A 13,617-nucleotide genomic window follows, 5' to 3' on the forward strand; every position below is an offset into this window, starting at 1 on the left:
CTTTTAAAAGGATGAGATTCCGCAAGGGAGATTAAGGCTAATTGTTAAAATGAGGGAAAGTCATCCGCTCCCTTCATAATGAGAAGCAAATTGCAAAAAACGAAAAAGAAAAAACCTGGCAGGCGCTGATGTTGACACTCAAGACTTGAAAGAGTAAAATAAAGTTGTATTTTACGATTATGGAGAGAAATTACCAGTCAGAGTCAAACTGGGCCTTTCGACAGCTCATTTTGTCTTGTAGTACTTAACCAAAAAAAAAAAAAAAAATCACTCAAGACTGACAACATACAGGGTAACTAATTGGGTACAACATTTATTTTGGGGTTCCTCTGTTTTGGATCGCTTATTAGCACACATGGGAAGCAGAGCCTGGTCAAAACAGATACTGTTCATATTTGCAGCATTTCAGTTAAGTGTCTCATTCCACACCATCAGAAGACAGCCCAGCCTTGGTTGCAGCTATTCCACTTTGCAGACTCAAAGGCATCCTGGCACTAATCAGGCAGCCGAACGCAAACAATCCACACCTTGGGGAAACAGTTCACTGTTCCCCAAGTCAACACAAGCTCCTCTTAGTCACCCACTCAAAACAGACACGGCCAGTGAGGGATGAGAAACGCCAGCACAGAAAGCAGGCTGCTTTCAGCATGTCCTTCTTTATCATCAGCAGCCTCCTGGCCCTTGCGGGAAGGCCACTTATTGCACTTCTTAGGGGAAGATGGCATGGACCACTGAAGAGTTCCCAGAACTTGCATAACCAAAACCCAACTCATAGACCTACACAGATGCACACGATGTAATACTACTTCCTCTGGAAACATAACCCAGTGATCCTCAGCTATGGTTTCTCAGGAACAGAAATCCACAGGAATTGAATTGAGATGGTTACTGGACCAGACGGCCGGGCCTTTGTGTTTTATTGGCTTCTCACCCACTCTGCCAGCTACTCATCTGAAACCTCCGAGATGTTTTCTAAACATGTATCTCTGAACCACAATGGGAACTCCATTTACTGAAAGGCAAGGACTTTTAATATAACCAGTGAACCCATAGACGACCTTGTGCCTTTATACCTTATAACATCATTCATGCTTTCAATAAGTGGATATAATTTTCTTGGCCTTAGCCTACTATTAACATAGTGCTATAAACAAACATTTTCAACCATGTTATAAGTTTAAAAAATTTTTCTCCACCTATGATTCTGTTTTTAAAATTCCCCAGACAGCCAGGATAACACAAACACAACAGCCAAAAAAAGCAACATGCCTTTACTCCCTTTCCTCTCTGACTAATCAAATTCCCCAAGAACACAGATTTTCAAATGCCTTTATAAAGACTAATGATTACTCTTCTGTTTAACTGTCTGTTGGTTGTACTTTTACTTTTTTTCAAAACGAGTCATCTACTGTTATTTAGGTATTTTCTATGTCATTTTTTATCATACTCACAATAACTTTTATTCATAAGCTTATTCAACACTGCATCACAAAAATGCAATTTTCAAAACAAACTATCTTACCTCCTTCAGTTAAACAAACAGTACTTACTGCTATTTATAAAACAGGACCAAGGTTCTTACAATATAAAGAAAACACAATATTTGAAAATGACTGGAAGCCAGAGGAGATTACAAGCCAAGATTTCTCTTTCCGGTTGAATATTTTGATAACATGTATGGAGAAAGAAAACTACACATAGAAGCACACTGATATAACAATTTCTCGGGAGACTTCAATCTTTGGTATTATTAGTACCTAAAATATTAACTGGGCCCAGCCCCTCCCTACAGATAATAATAAGCCATCCAAATTATATATAGGAAAGTCACGTTACCATCAGAATCACCAAATCAGAATGTTACTAACACTATTTCTTCATATTTCACCATAAAAAGTGCTTCTTTGAAACATACGGAATAATCATCTACTATATAACCCTTAAAATTACTAGAAGTGATCATGTGAAACTCGGTCACTTATAGCACATGGACCAGAAGTTAAAGGCTTCCAGTAAAGAGATTTCTGAAAATTATCAAAGAGAGAACCCCAGTTGTATGATCTTAGCTTCCATGATGGCACGTTTTATACTTTTACATTTTAGTAAAGATCTGAGAGGTTTTCTTGGAATTTGCGATTCATGTCTTATCTGCTTCAAATCAGTCTTAAACCAGTTCAATAACAGAAAACAATAATGTAAAGCCAGATTCTGTTAGAAACATTATATATTAAATAACAAGGTTGACATAGCAACAATAATGGGAAGAAATGACTATGCTTCTAGGGAATCCCATCACAGAAACTTCTAGATGTTTTGAAATCTGGGTTTGTTGCCATGTAAATACTGGGTGTTTCAAGTTCAGTTCTGACAGATACATACCTCTTCCACTCCGACCGACAAACCTGAGGTCATTGAATCTCGCAACTTGGTTTTTCATGGCCGCAGTTGCATTTCTCAGTTCAGCTGAGTAGTTTTCATCATTGCCTGCCATCACGGTCACCAGAGTGCCATCCGGAACGTCCCCCAGAGCCACCACCTAAACACCCATCAAGGGACAAACACAGACATCAGGTATGTTAGAAACTTTGACGTCATTTGTGTAACTGTTCTAAAACTGAACAGATATTGTGATGCTTTTTAGTTTGCAAAGGAATAGCAAACTAAATCATAACTTATATCATAAATTAAAACAACAGAAAAGCTATTAATGGGAAGATTTACTTTAAATTCCACTATGTAAAATTATGGGCTTCCTTGGTGGCTCAGACAGTAAAGAATCTGCCTGCAGTGCGGGAGTCCCAGGTTTGATTTCTGAGTGGGGAAGATCCCCTGGAGAAGGGAATGGCAACACACTCCAGTATTCTTGCCTGCAGAATTCCACAGACATAGGAGCCTGATGGGCTACAGTCTATGGGGTCGCAAAGAGTTGGACACGACTGAGTGACTAAGAACACGCACGCACGTACACACACACACATGTAAAATTATAGATATTTAAATCATAAAACATTCACCTAATAAAGCCACATAAGGTCACAGGACATGGCTGGAATAAGGCTCACTATAGCAAGGGTTTTGAAAAGCTATGGCTTCTTATGAATACAATCATCGCTTCTTAATTCTCCATATTTGAGAAACACAATGTCTTGTTTTTTTGTAAGTTTATAGCCTAACCCATTTTTCATTTGTCCAGACCTCTACCAATAGGCCTAAGAGGGTTGATTTTGCCTTTGAGGTGTTTAAACTTCTGCTAAAATTAAATCTGATTGCTTCCACTGAATTGCTGAATATTCGTAAATGACTTACACTCTCCCTTCACAATTAGTTCATCCTTATTGTCCCTACTTAATTCTATGATTTTGCTTTTCATTAGCACTGAATTGCAGTATGCAAGAGAAAAACACCAGAAACATAATACTAACTACAAAATCAATAGACCTCAGAGAAGAGGGGTGCTCACTTTGATGTGCTGCTCTGATTTCAGGAGCAAAATTTCAACACATTTTTATTCTGTGAGTCCCAGAGATGTCTTAACATGGACCTGATAGATAACTGAGATTTTTTTCCAAACCCAGATGATGTTGAAGAAGAATTCCTTCAATGTACCTGAATGGAAATGGATTTCCTATCAGGACTAGTAAAGTAAATTAGTAAATAAATATTTTGACACTTAGGTAATTTTTTAAAAAAACAGGAATTTTAAGGCAAAACGCATGGCCAACGATGCTTCATGTAGGAATATCCATTTCTTGGGAAATGGACATTTGATCCTTCTAAATTCCATTGTTTGTGTTTTCTAAAGTGGTCGTAGAATTTCAAATCAAAATCAGTTCTACTCGTGATCACGATCTCCTATCACTTGCAATACCCCTGATTGGTATTTTCTCAGTGACTAGTGAAATGTGTGCTCATCATTCCAATTTTATAATCGATAGGGGGGGTTATTTCATTTTATATTTTTTAAACTTATTACAATAAATTTATTACAAAGATAAAGTATTCCATAACCCAATGTCCATAAACTGATAATGGACTTTAAAACTGTGATAGATCCATACAATTGATATTATCTCATCACAAAAGGGAATAAAGTTCTGATACATGCTACCACATAGATGAACCTTTGAAACAGTACACTAAGAGAAAGAAGCCATTCACAAGAGGTTCATGTATTGTACGACTGCATTTATACGAATAATCTAAAATATGCACATCCACAGACATAGAAACTAGATGACGGGTTGTCGGGGGCTGAGGGAGAGAGGAATCAGGAGTGATTGCTAGTGGGTATAGGGTTTTATTTTTGAGTTGTGTTAGTAAAGCATTCCACAGTGGTTATTCCTCCTCCTGTTTTCCACTTCCCCATTTTTACCTAATATTTGATACATAATTTTTGCAGGGGTAACACCTATATTTCAGTCCTCTTTTTCTGTCTGCATATAAGGCTGCCATAGGCCCCCTTCTATGACAGAAAAGCCATGTTTCTCTAAATTCTCATCTTCATTGCCTGCTTAGTCATCACCCTTTCTCATGTCATCCAGTTGACCGTTTATTCCTTTTATTTCCTAAGGCGCTTCAGCTGTTGGATTCTAAGGACTATGACGGGGAAATTGAACCAACTCACTATAAGAGGTAGGCATCTTTCTGACCCCAGGACTGTACCAGGAGACTCAATTCTTATAGCAATAGGCAGGCATGTACCTCACCTATTTTATCCAACTTGCACTCTTATCTTTCTTTCCAGTCCTTTCCATCCAAATGTTGGACATGTTTTCTATAAAGGAAATTTAAAAGCACAGCTATTTCTTCCCCAAGCACCCTCTAATTAGGTAGTTAGAGCCCATTATAAGTACGTTTGTTGCTGTTAAATTAAGAGCAGTAATATGACAATTCCCTTTTGTTTCAAAACCATTATTGAAATAAATCTCCTTGATCAGTTATGTAGTTCTTGTTACCGTTTTTTCTATTGCCATGAAGTAGACTTGCTTTATTCTGCTCTTTTCGGTCTCTTAAAAATCCACCCCCAGTCTGTTTCCCCCCCCAACTGTTTTCACTTCCCTCTGTAAAATTAGCGCACAATGTTGAAATGTCCTCCTTGAAAACATATTTTTACTTCCTCATCCCCATCTCCCTGTGATGACCTGGCGTCTCTGTTTTAATTCCACATTCAGTAAGTAAGTATACAGGGACCGGATCAACTGCATGGTTTTCAAACTGAATAACTCATTGTTGGTTAAAGAGCTTAAAATAAATAAATCTTGTTTTATAACTACCAAAATGTATTCTAAATCATCTTCCTCCCACTGGCCCCTCTCATAGTGCTCCATGTCGGTGCCTCACTCATCTTTCCAAACTATCCTCATCAGTAATGTGGCAAATTCATGAGGCAGTCACCAAACAAAAATACAGAGTAAAATAATCATGGTGGCTAAACAAGAAAAAGTTGTTGATGCTGGAATTTAAGACTAAAGAAATTAGGAGTTTATCTTCTTTTCCCTTTTTTCAAACTGAAGCAGGAGTCAAAGATATTTCGGGGCTCAAAGATCATTTACTTGGCCTTTTATAGATTTTTTTTGGTGAGGAGGAGGGAAAGAATTAAATCCAGGAAAACTACACTAATAAAGAATATCATCTAATTGTTAGCAAGCATTCTTAGACTAGAAAAATATTTTTAACTTAAAAACTAACATTTCTGTTAATTTGATATAGATTTTATCACTGATAGGCAATATGCAGAGAATTTTTTTTTTAATCTAACTTCAAACAGAATAAAAGAAACAACTGGAATGAAAAGCTATAAACAATAGGTAAGGAAACACAAACGTTTACATTTTAACACAGACCAAACAGACAAGAAGAGACTTGCTGGCCAAAGGATATCTCTTTTTTTTTTTTTTTTAACTTCTCTGTTTTTAAAGTATCAGGAAGTTGGGCAAAATATCAAGCCTCTTCTATATTACAGAACCTTCCCACACTGCTCTTGGTCAGCCTGTTCACGGCTGAAACTGGCATTTTAAACCAACTCTAGTTAGGCTGAAATTATAGTCACAATTCATTTATTTCAAATCCCTTAAATTTCCAGTGTTTTAAAGAAAGTTGAGGGGTGGAACTTAGCATTCAGCTGAGATGACATTTACTGCATAGCTAGGAGACCATGATCTCACCAACAGAAACGTTACTTCTTTCTTTCTTATGAAAAGAATATTACTATCAGCGTCCAAGGCCTCTCAACTTGCTGAAGGCATGTTTATGCCTTCGGACTCTGGTGTACCAGGGCCTAAATAAACTTTAATATTACAGTTTTAAAAAACACATCCTAAGTCATCCGAACAGCTTTTTTTGACTGCTTCGGTAATTAATGAGTAACAGGTAGCAAATTTAAGACTTTTCTCTGTAGTAAAATAGGGATCTCTTCTAAGCTAAAAAATAAAGGCAATTTCACCAGAGACACGGGGGCGTGGGGGATATTTTAGGGCCCAGGATAAGCAATTAGGATGGTTTTCATCTATTTTAAGGGAAAACTCACACCTTTAAATCTCCCTTTAGTTTCAAAGATTAAAGCAGAGGATTTACACATATTCAGAAGATGCCTAAAGAATCATTTCAGTGCTCCTTCTCATCAATACCATCAGACTTTATCATGGTTTTACATTTTCTCCTCCTTAGTATGGGGGATCGTAGTAATTCTTTAGTGCTTACCTTCTTAAAGAGGTTGTCTGGGGCTTACATAAAATCCAAATTCTAAAGTACTAATTTCTATAGCAAGTGCTTGGGAGGTAAGTAGTGCAAGATGAGTACAGAGTGGAGTCAGGGACACAAAAGTTTAGCTTGCTTTATTCCTAATCTTTGTGCTTGTTCCCTCACTGGCAGTTTTGTCTGCTTCTTCCGTTAGGCGGTGAGCAGGTCTCCTTTAGAAAGAGGCCCCTCTTCCTGGGGACTGGAGTGGCGACAGATTGTTCACCAAGCGGCCTGATTCCTCTACTGTCCTTTCCTTTGCCCCCAAAGTTGTCAAGATCCACTTTAACTTTTTTCAAGAGGTTTATACCTTGATCTTGAACCTAGAAATGATCACTCAGTAAAACAGATCTTTTTAAAACAGTGAATTGTCAGAAGTCATTTTAAAAAGGAAACCTCTAGGGTTATTAAGATTTCTGCTAAAGGGAATTCCCTGACGGCTCAGGAAAGCAATTTACGTGATTTTTTCCCCCCTTTTTTCCATTCTTTTTAGAAGGAAATACTTTCATGGGGTGGCTTGAGAAATGACCTGGCCCTAACTCCTTCAGATTCTTAATCAGTTAGTATTTGGGGTGTGGGTTCCCTAGCCGAGGAGACTATGACTTCGCCCAAAGGAAGCCACAGATCTCTGAGAACCCACACTCCCGTGGTGTGTCTGTAGCACCTGGTTTAAAGGACCCTCGGGTTGATTATCAGCCTGTCTCCTCCCCTCTGCACTTATCTGCAAGTGACCCGGGGCCCATCCCCGTCAGAGCCGAGGAGGTCTGCCTGCTGAGTCCTTTTATATACAGGGATTAGAGTGATTTAAAATTGAAATGAGCTCCCAACCCAAATCTGTAGAGGTGGAGGAAGAGACAGGAAAGAGTCCAGCAGCTGCTCAGACTCATCGTCCTTTCTATCCTCCTCAAAAACTCCTTCTTTCAGAAAATTGAGGCAACTCTATACAGGCAGCCAACTGCACTTTTTGTTTGTTTTAAAAACCATAATCTAAGTTTGGAAGGTGTCTAAAGCGTAACAATAAAGAACTCCGATAGTTAACTTGTGTTTTAAAAAGTGAACATTTATTCATTGTAACTAGCTAGAAATCCATCCCAGGCTTGGAACCATAAAAAACTTTAATCTCCCCTTAAAGAGGACAATTATGTAGCCAGATTTTATTTTATTTTTTTAAGAATAAAAAGAGTAGATGATCTTTATAGCTTCCACCCCCACCCCTTGCCTACCTTAGCCCCTTTAAAAGAACAGGAAATGACAGCACTGATTGTATTTAAAAAGCTGCCCCTTCTTCAACCCACCCAAGACAGAAGAACTGAATCCCTACCGCCGAAATGAAACGTCTTCTGTTTGCTGCCAGGGGTGGTGGGACGGTTGTTTAAAAACGCCCGGGGTTGTTTATATAGCCCCTTTGAAGGCCAAGGTTTTTCAAGACAGCTGAAAGCTAGCGCAAGATGAGGGGTGAAAAGTGAACGCGGACCTTTGAAACTAAAAGGCTGAAGTTTCCTGGTCCACGTCACCGTCCCCCTCCCCTCAAACAGCAAAGCAGGCGGATGAGACCCCCAGGCTCACGGCAGCCCGCTATGCCTCCTTTCGCTGACCCGGGGCTTCAAGCTAGGTGAGCCGGCGATAACATTCAAGAGGGTTCCCGGAAAAGAAACAGGATTCGCTACTTGCGGCTTCTGTCAGGAATAGGCTAGAAGCTCAAAACAAAACAACAGAAAAAACACTCCTCCGAAAACTTTTGCAAATTTAACAGAGTCCGCCGTGGACTTTGAACTTGCTAATTCCTACAGTGCTGTTAAAGAGGGGGTGGATGAGGGGAAAAGCCCTGAGAGTTTTCCTTGTCAAGTTTCTTTTCCTGGATCCAAAGGTATATCAAAGTATCTCAATTTTATTTCCTGATGCTTTCCTCAGAAGGGCTGGGTTCCGGCCGGGTACTTTTCCTACTTTGGATCAAAGCGAAGGACCGCTGCCCGGGGAGGAGGTCCCGCCGGCCCTCCGTGGACGTCTTTGGGGGAGGGCACCCTTAATTTTTTCAACCGTCCCCCGGAGGCCTCGGCGGCCTACTGAAGCGGGACCCCTCCACCATCGGCCCCACCCCCGGCCCCACCGAGGGTCGCCACGGCAACGCAGCATCCCCCGAGTGCGGAGCGCAGAGGGGTGGACCACGGGCCTCCGCGCCGGCCCCTTTCTAGAACCCAGCCCCGCCTGCCTGGCCACGGCCCTTCCCTGATCGCCCCGGCGATCGACCGGCCTCTGCCTGTCCTCCCGCCACCCGCTCCGGCCCGAGTTACCTTGAAAGCGATGGGCAGGGTCTTGTTGCAGCGCCAGTGCGTGGGCAGCACGGAGCAGAGGAAGTTGGGGCTGTCGGTGCGCACCAGCTCGCCCGGGTGGTCGGCCAGCACGTCCACCATGCTGCGGTCGCCGCTCCTCAGCTTGCCGGCTAGGGCGGCGCCGGCGTCCGGGGCGCCCAGCGGCAGCGCCTCGCTCATCTTGCCCGGGCTCAGCGCGGTGGAAGGCGGCGTGAAGCGGCGGCTCGTGCTGGCATCTACGGGGATACGCATCACAACAAGCCGATTGAGTTAGGACCCTGCAAACAGCTCCTACCAGACGGCGACAGGGGCGCGGATCTTCAGCAAGCAGCTCCCGGGAGACCAACATACAAGTTCAGGGGCCTTTATTGCTGCAAGGTGGCTGGGGGAGAGGGGGGAGACTAAGTTACGAACAGTCCAGGTAGGCGGAAAAAGTTCTAGTTCTGACGATCGGCCTCAGCTCAGACCTGGGCACCGACCACTTAGTGCTTTAAAAAGTGGGCGACCAGAATCCAAAGTCAAGTGCCAAGGGACCCTATCTTCTGAGTCTTGCTTTGAGAGCTTGAAGTTTCAGTCTTTGGCTGTTACAGAAGTACCCGGAGGTAAAAATCCCCATACACTTCCTAAACTGTTTATGCGGAGAGCAGAAGGACCAGCAAATACAGGATTTGGAAGTTCCAGTAGTTAATTGCCTGTCAGTTCTTTTTTTTTTTCCCCCCCCAGGTGAGTTTTGTCTAAAGTCCAAACACAACAGAAAATATACGAGTGTTTTCAAATACGGCGCCACTTTTTATTCATGCAAAACTGGCTTCGGTCCTCAAAAGCGAGAGCTGAGACTTCCAAAAGGTCCTGCTTCTAATGTATGTGCACATATATATAAACATATACATATGCTCTACTTTATAAAATATTTACAATACAATCTGTAGAGAATTTAAACACAACAGAAACCCATTAATATTCGCTGCAGGTTTTTTTTTTTTTTTTTTTTTCTTCTTCTTCTCTAAGTAGCTTTGAGAATCAGCTTCAGTAGTTGAAGAAGGGCTGGGCGAGAAGGACTTGTCATGTTTTCAATACATTCTGGCAAAATGCTCAGTTCAGAAAATTCAAGCTTTATCAAAGAAAAAGCTGATCTTAAAAAAAAAAAAATCCAAGTCGATGACACTCAGGGTTCAGCTCTCCACATCTGAGAACTCGGGTTTGGGGATGTTGGTTAAGTTTGTGGCTGATCCTGTGGTTTGGTGGGAGGTGAGCTGCAGCAGAGTCAGACGCACGCAGGCACGCACTCTTCGGAAGCCAGCCGCCGTCTACATCGACTCCGGTGAGTCAGCCCCGACTTGGGCAGTAGCGAGACGAGCTTCCTTCAACGTCGCCCCAGCGCCGGCCGGGTGAACTGCCCGGACGCGCCAATTTACCCACACTCACCGCGGAACCGCAGCAGGTGGAGCGGGCCCTGGCGAGAAACGCTCCGCAGCGCAGATCTCAACAGACGGGGCGGCTCGAGTTACACAAGCACGCACACCCTGCCACGCACACGCGCCACTTCACCACTCGCCACGAAGCCCGGCGCACTCTCTCCCGCTGTTGTCAAAGGACACAACCGGAGAAAAGTTCACACCCAGCAAAGAAATGGAACCATCCAGCCAAGAAACCAGTTCATTCAAAAGTAGGAAAACGCAAAAACAACAACAAAAAACCCCACACACAAAAATCAAAATCGAAGTTCCAACGCGGATCTAGAAAAAACGGCAAAGATTGACTTTCCTGTGGCGTCCCCAGTATCCCCAACAAGAGGTGCCTGCCGGCTCAGGGCCGGGCAGCGTGGTGCCCTGGCTGGGTCCGGCCGCGGGGCGCTCGTCCCGCCTGCGCCCGCTGGCTCTATGAATGAGAGTGCCTGGAAATGAACGTGCTTTTACTGTAAGCCCGGCCCGAGGAATTCCATTCCCTCAGCTCGTTTGCATAGGGGCGGCTGCCGGCCAATCACAGGCCTTTCCGGTATCAGGCAGGGCGCGGCTCGGTGCCGCGGGCTCCTGGAATTGGCCCGCGCGCCCCCGCCGCCGCCGCGCGCTACTGTACGCGGCCGGGGTGGAGAGTCCACCGCCAGTGCGGTGGCCACGCCGCGCTCCTCGCATCCACAGACCCGCACTCACACTCTCCCACGCTCGCTTGAGACCGCCATCCCGGTGCGGACGGCGGCGGCTTTGCACACCCGCGGGCTTGCGCGACCGGTAGTCCGCCCGCCCGCCGCGGGGGGCTGCCGTGGTTCGGAGACCCAGGAGGTGGAGCAGAAGGCCGGTCGGCCTGGAGGGACTGAGGCCGCGCGCTGAGCCCCGAATGGTCCGGTCTCAGAGATCTGTCGGAGGGAAGCGTCCCGCGAGCCATGGAGATAGATGAAGCGGCCGCCGCTAGGCTCCCGAGACCTGGGGTCTGGGCGGCCCCAAGGCCTCCGCTTTCCCGACGTGGATGGGATTCGGCCGCGAGGGGGCCGGGAAGGGCTGAGGGCCCAGCCCGGGGAGCCGCTTGGCGCCGGTTGGCAGCCGCGGCGAAGTGGCGCTGATTCATTTACTGAGGCCAGACGGTGGTCGGTCTCCACGACCTGCCTTTTGTGTGTTGAGTTTTCTCTCTGGGTTTGTTTTCTTGGTGTTTTTCGCTGCGTCTTGACGCGGCGCGCCTCGCTCAGGTGGAGTTGAGCTTAGCGGCCAGCGAAGGAGTTCTGTAGTTCAGAAAAGACCCCCCCAAAGAACAAGCGACTGGAAAGAAAGTGGAAAGCCTCCGAGCGGGGTTCCCCCGCGGGGCCCAGGTCGTTCGTGCCCCGCACCCACCTCCGGCTCCCCGGAAACGGCCCCCGGGCTTCGTTCCCCGCCCGCGCGCGCGCGCGCGCGCCAGCCGCCCCGGGAGCTGAAGCCACCCCGGCTCTGCGCGCGGGCAGGAACATGACCCCGCTCCCGTCCCAGCGGCGCCGCGGGCATTTTCGCGGAGCTTAGAGGGGCCCCGGGTCACCCCCCCTCCTCCGCGCCACCGCCCGGCCGCGGGCACACACACTCCACGCGGAGCCCATCGGGTCCCTCCCTCGGGGGGAGGGCGCTCATCCACTACCCCCGTCGCCTGGCACGGAGCCCTCCACGTCGACTTCGCCCTGGGCGGGGGTCCTTCGCCCGCCCCCGCCCCCGCCCCCTGGTGGGGGACTCTCCCTTCCCACCCCCCGCCTTGGTTCCCCCTGCCGACGCGCGATTTGGGGGTGCCGGAGCACTGCCGCCGCCGCCGCTCCGGCTTCCCCAGGGCTCCAGCGCCAAGGGGCCTGCCAGAGGCGGGGGCCGTGGCGGGCCAGCCCGCGGAGGCCTTTCCGGGCGCCGCGGCCGCTTCCCTCGCCCCAGGCCCGGAGAGGCCGGGCGGCTCGGCGCGGGCGCCAGGGGGCAGCAGGCGCCCGGCGGCCGGCCCGCGCGCCGGGGGAACGCCCCCGACGGCGCGGCTGTTGCTCAGTCCTTCTGGAGGCATTTGGGTCTCCGGTAGGAACTTCAGCTGGGGTAAGCGAAAGGAGAAACGGCAGCCGGATCCTGCCTGCGCGGCCCGGTTCCGCCCCCGCCCCGCTATCCCAACGGCCGGGAGGGCAGCAGGGGAACCTTCGGGCAGAGGTCCCGGCTGTCCCGACCCGCGCGTATCGGGGTCTTTTTTTCCCGAAATCCCTTGGCCGTCCACCATCTGCTGGTCCCAAGCCGTAGGGGCTGCGGGCGACCCGGGCGCCCTGCGGCCAGGCCCCCTCCTTCCGGCGCCTCATCTCGCCTGGTGCGCCCATCCCCTCGCTCCTCTCGCTCCAAAAAACCTGGGACATTCCGGAACTTCCAGTATTCAGCTGTATTTTGTTTAATGGGTCTGGGAGTTGAGGGGAGTCTCAGAAAACGCCCTTGTACTTTTCTTTAAAAGTGATTTGTGAAGAAGCCTCATTTCAGACATTGCAGGTGTAAAGACCCCCTCCCCTAACCGTCTTCTCTCCACCCGGGCCGAGCGATCCCACATACCGAGCAGTCCCCAGACAATCCCCCCCACCCCGCCCCGCCACACACACACACACACACACACACACACACACCGTTTGCGCCGGAGCCCCGGGGCCACACAGTCTCTCTTCTGCGCCCGAGCTCGACGCTGCCCGCTCTAGAGGCGAGTTCGGGCCAAGTGAAATCTTTCTGCTTGGGCTCGAGTGTATTTCCTCAGGAGCCGATCGAGTGCATGCCCATAGACCCCCCTAGGACCGGGTCTGGGGGGACTAAAGAGTGTGGTGGAGGCAAAAATGGGCTTTGCCTTCAAGGATGTAGCGGTCGAGGGGTGGGGGATAAGCCGCCTGCTCGGAAAGCTCAGAGAAAGCTCCTCTGGAGCTGCGACCGTTTGCCTGAAACCCTCAACCCTGCGAGGGGCCGCGGGCGCCCCACGCAACGCGGTCTTCCAGGTGGCAATCAGGTTTCCTTAGTAAGAGAAGAGGATTAGCGATAGATGCACCCGGTTCAGACGCTGTTTAGCTCAGAATCTCAACCAGTAAATCCCGAGTTCGAACTCCGACAAGGACAGTAGCAGGAAG

The 13,617-nt window shown here is 47.4% G+C and overlaps 1 protein-coding gene across 7 annotated transcripts in view; it reads right to left on the reverse strand.

Annotated features, from left to right (window-relative positions):
* RUNX1 (RUNX family transcription factor 1) overlaps positions 1 to 13,617 on the reverse strand; it is a 273,689-nt gene that overhangs the window by 89,653 nt on the left and 170,419 nt on the right. For 6 of the 7 annotated variants that reach the window (XM_024989859.2, XM_005202080.5, XM_059884951.1 and 3 more), the window contains 2 exons: positions 9,027 to 9,280; positions 2,380 to 2,536 (listed from right to left, as the gene is read on the reverse strand). In XM_024989859.2, coding sequence (XP_024845627.1) covers positions 2,380 to 2,536; positions 9,027 to 9,280 — 411 coding nt within the window. Of the gene's footprint in view, positions 1 to 2,379; positions 2,537 to 9,026; positions 9,281 to 10,469; positions 10,931 to 13,617 lie in introns of those variants that run through there. The other variant, XM_059884949.1, reaches the window with a different exon arrangement.

Source organism: Bos taurus, chromosome 1 (assembly GCF_002263795.3).
Source record: "Bos taurus isolate L1 Dominette 01449 registration number 42190680 breed Hereford chromosome 1, ARS-UCD2.0, whole genome shotgun sequence".
In the NCBI taxonomy this organism is placed as follows: Eukaryota; Metazoa; Chordata; class Mammalia; order Artiodactyla; family Bovidae; genus Bos; species Bos taurus.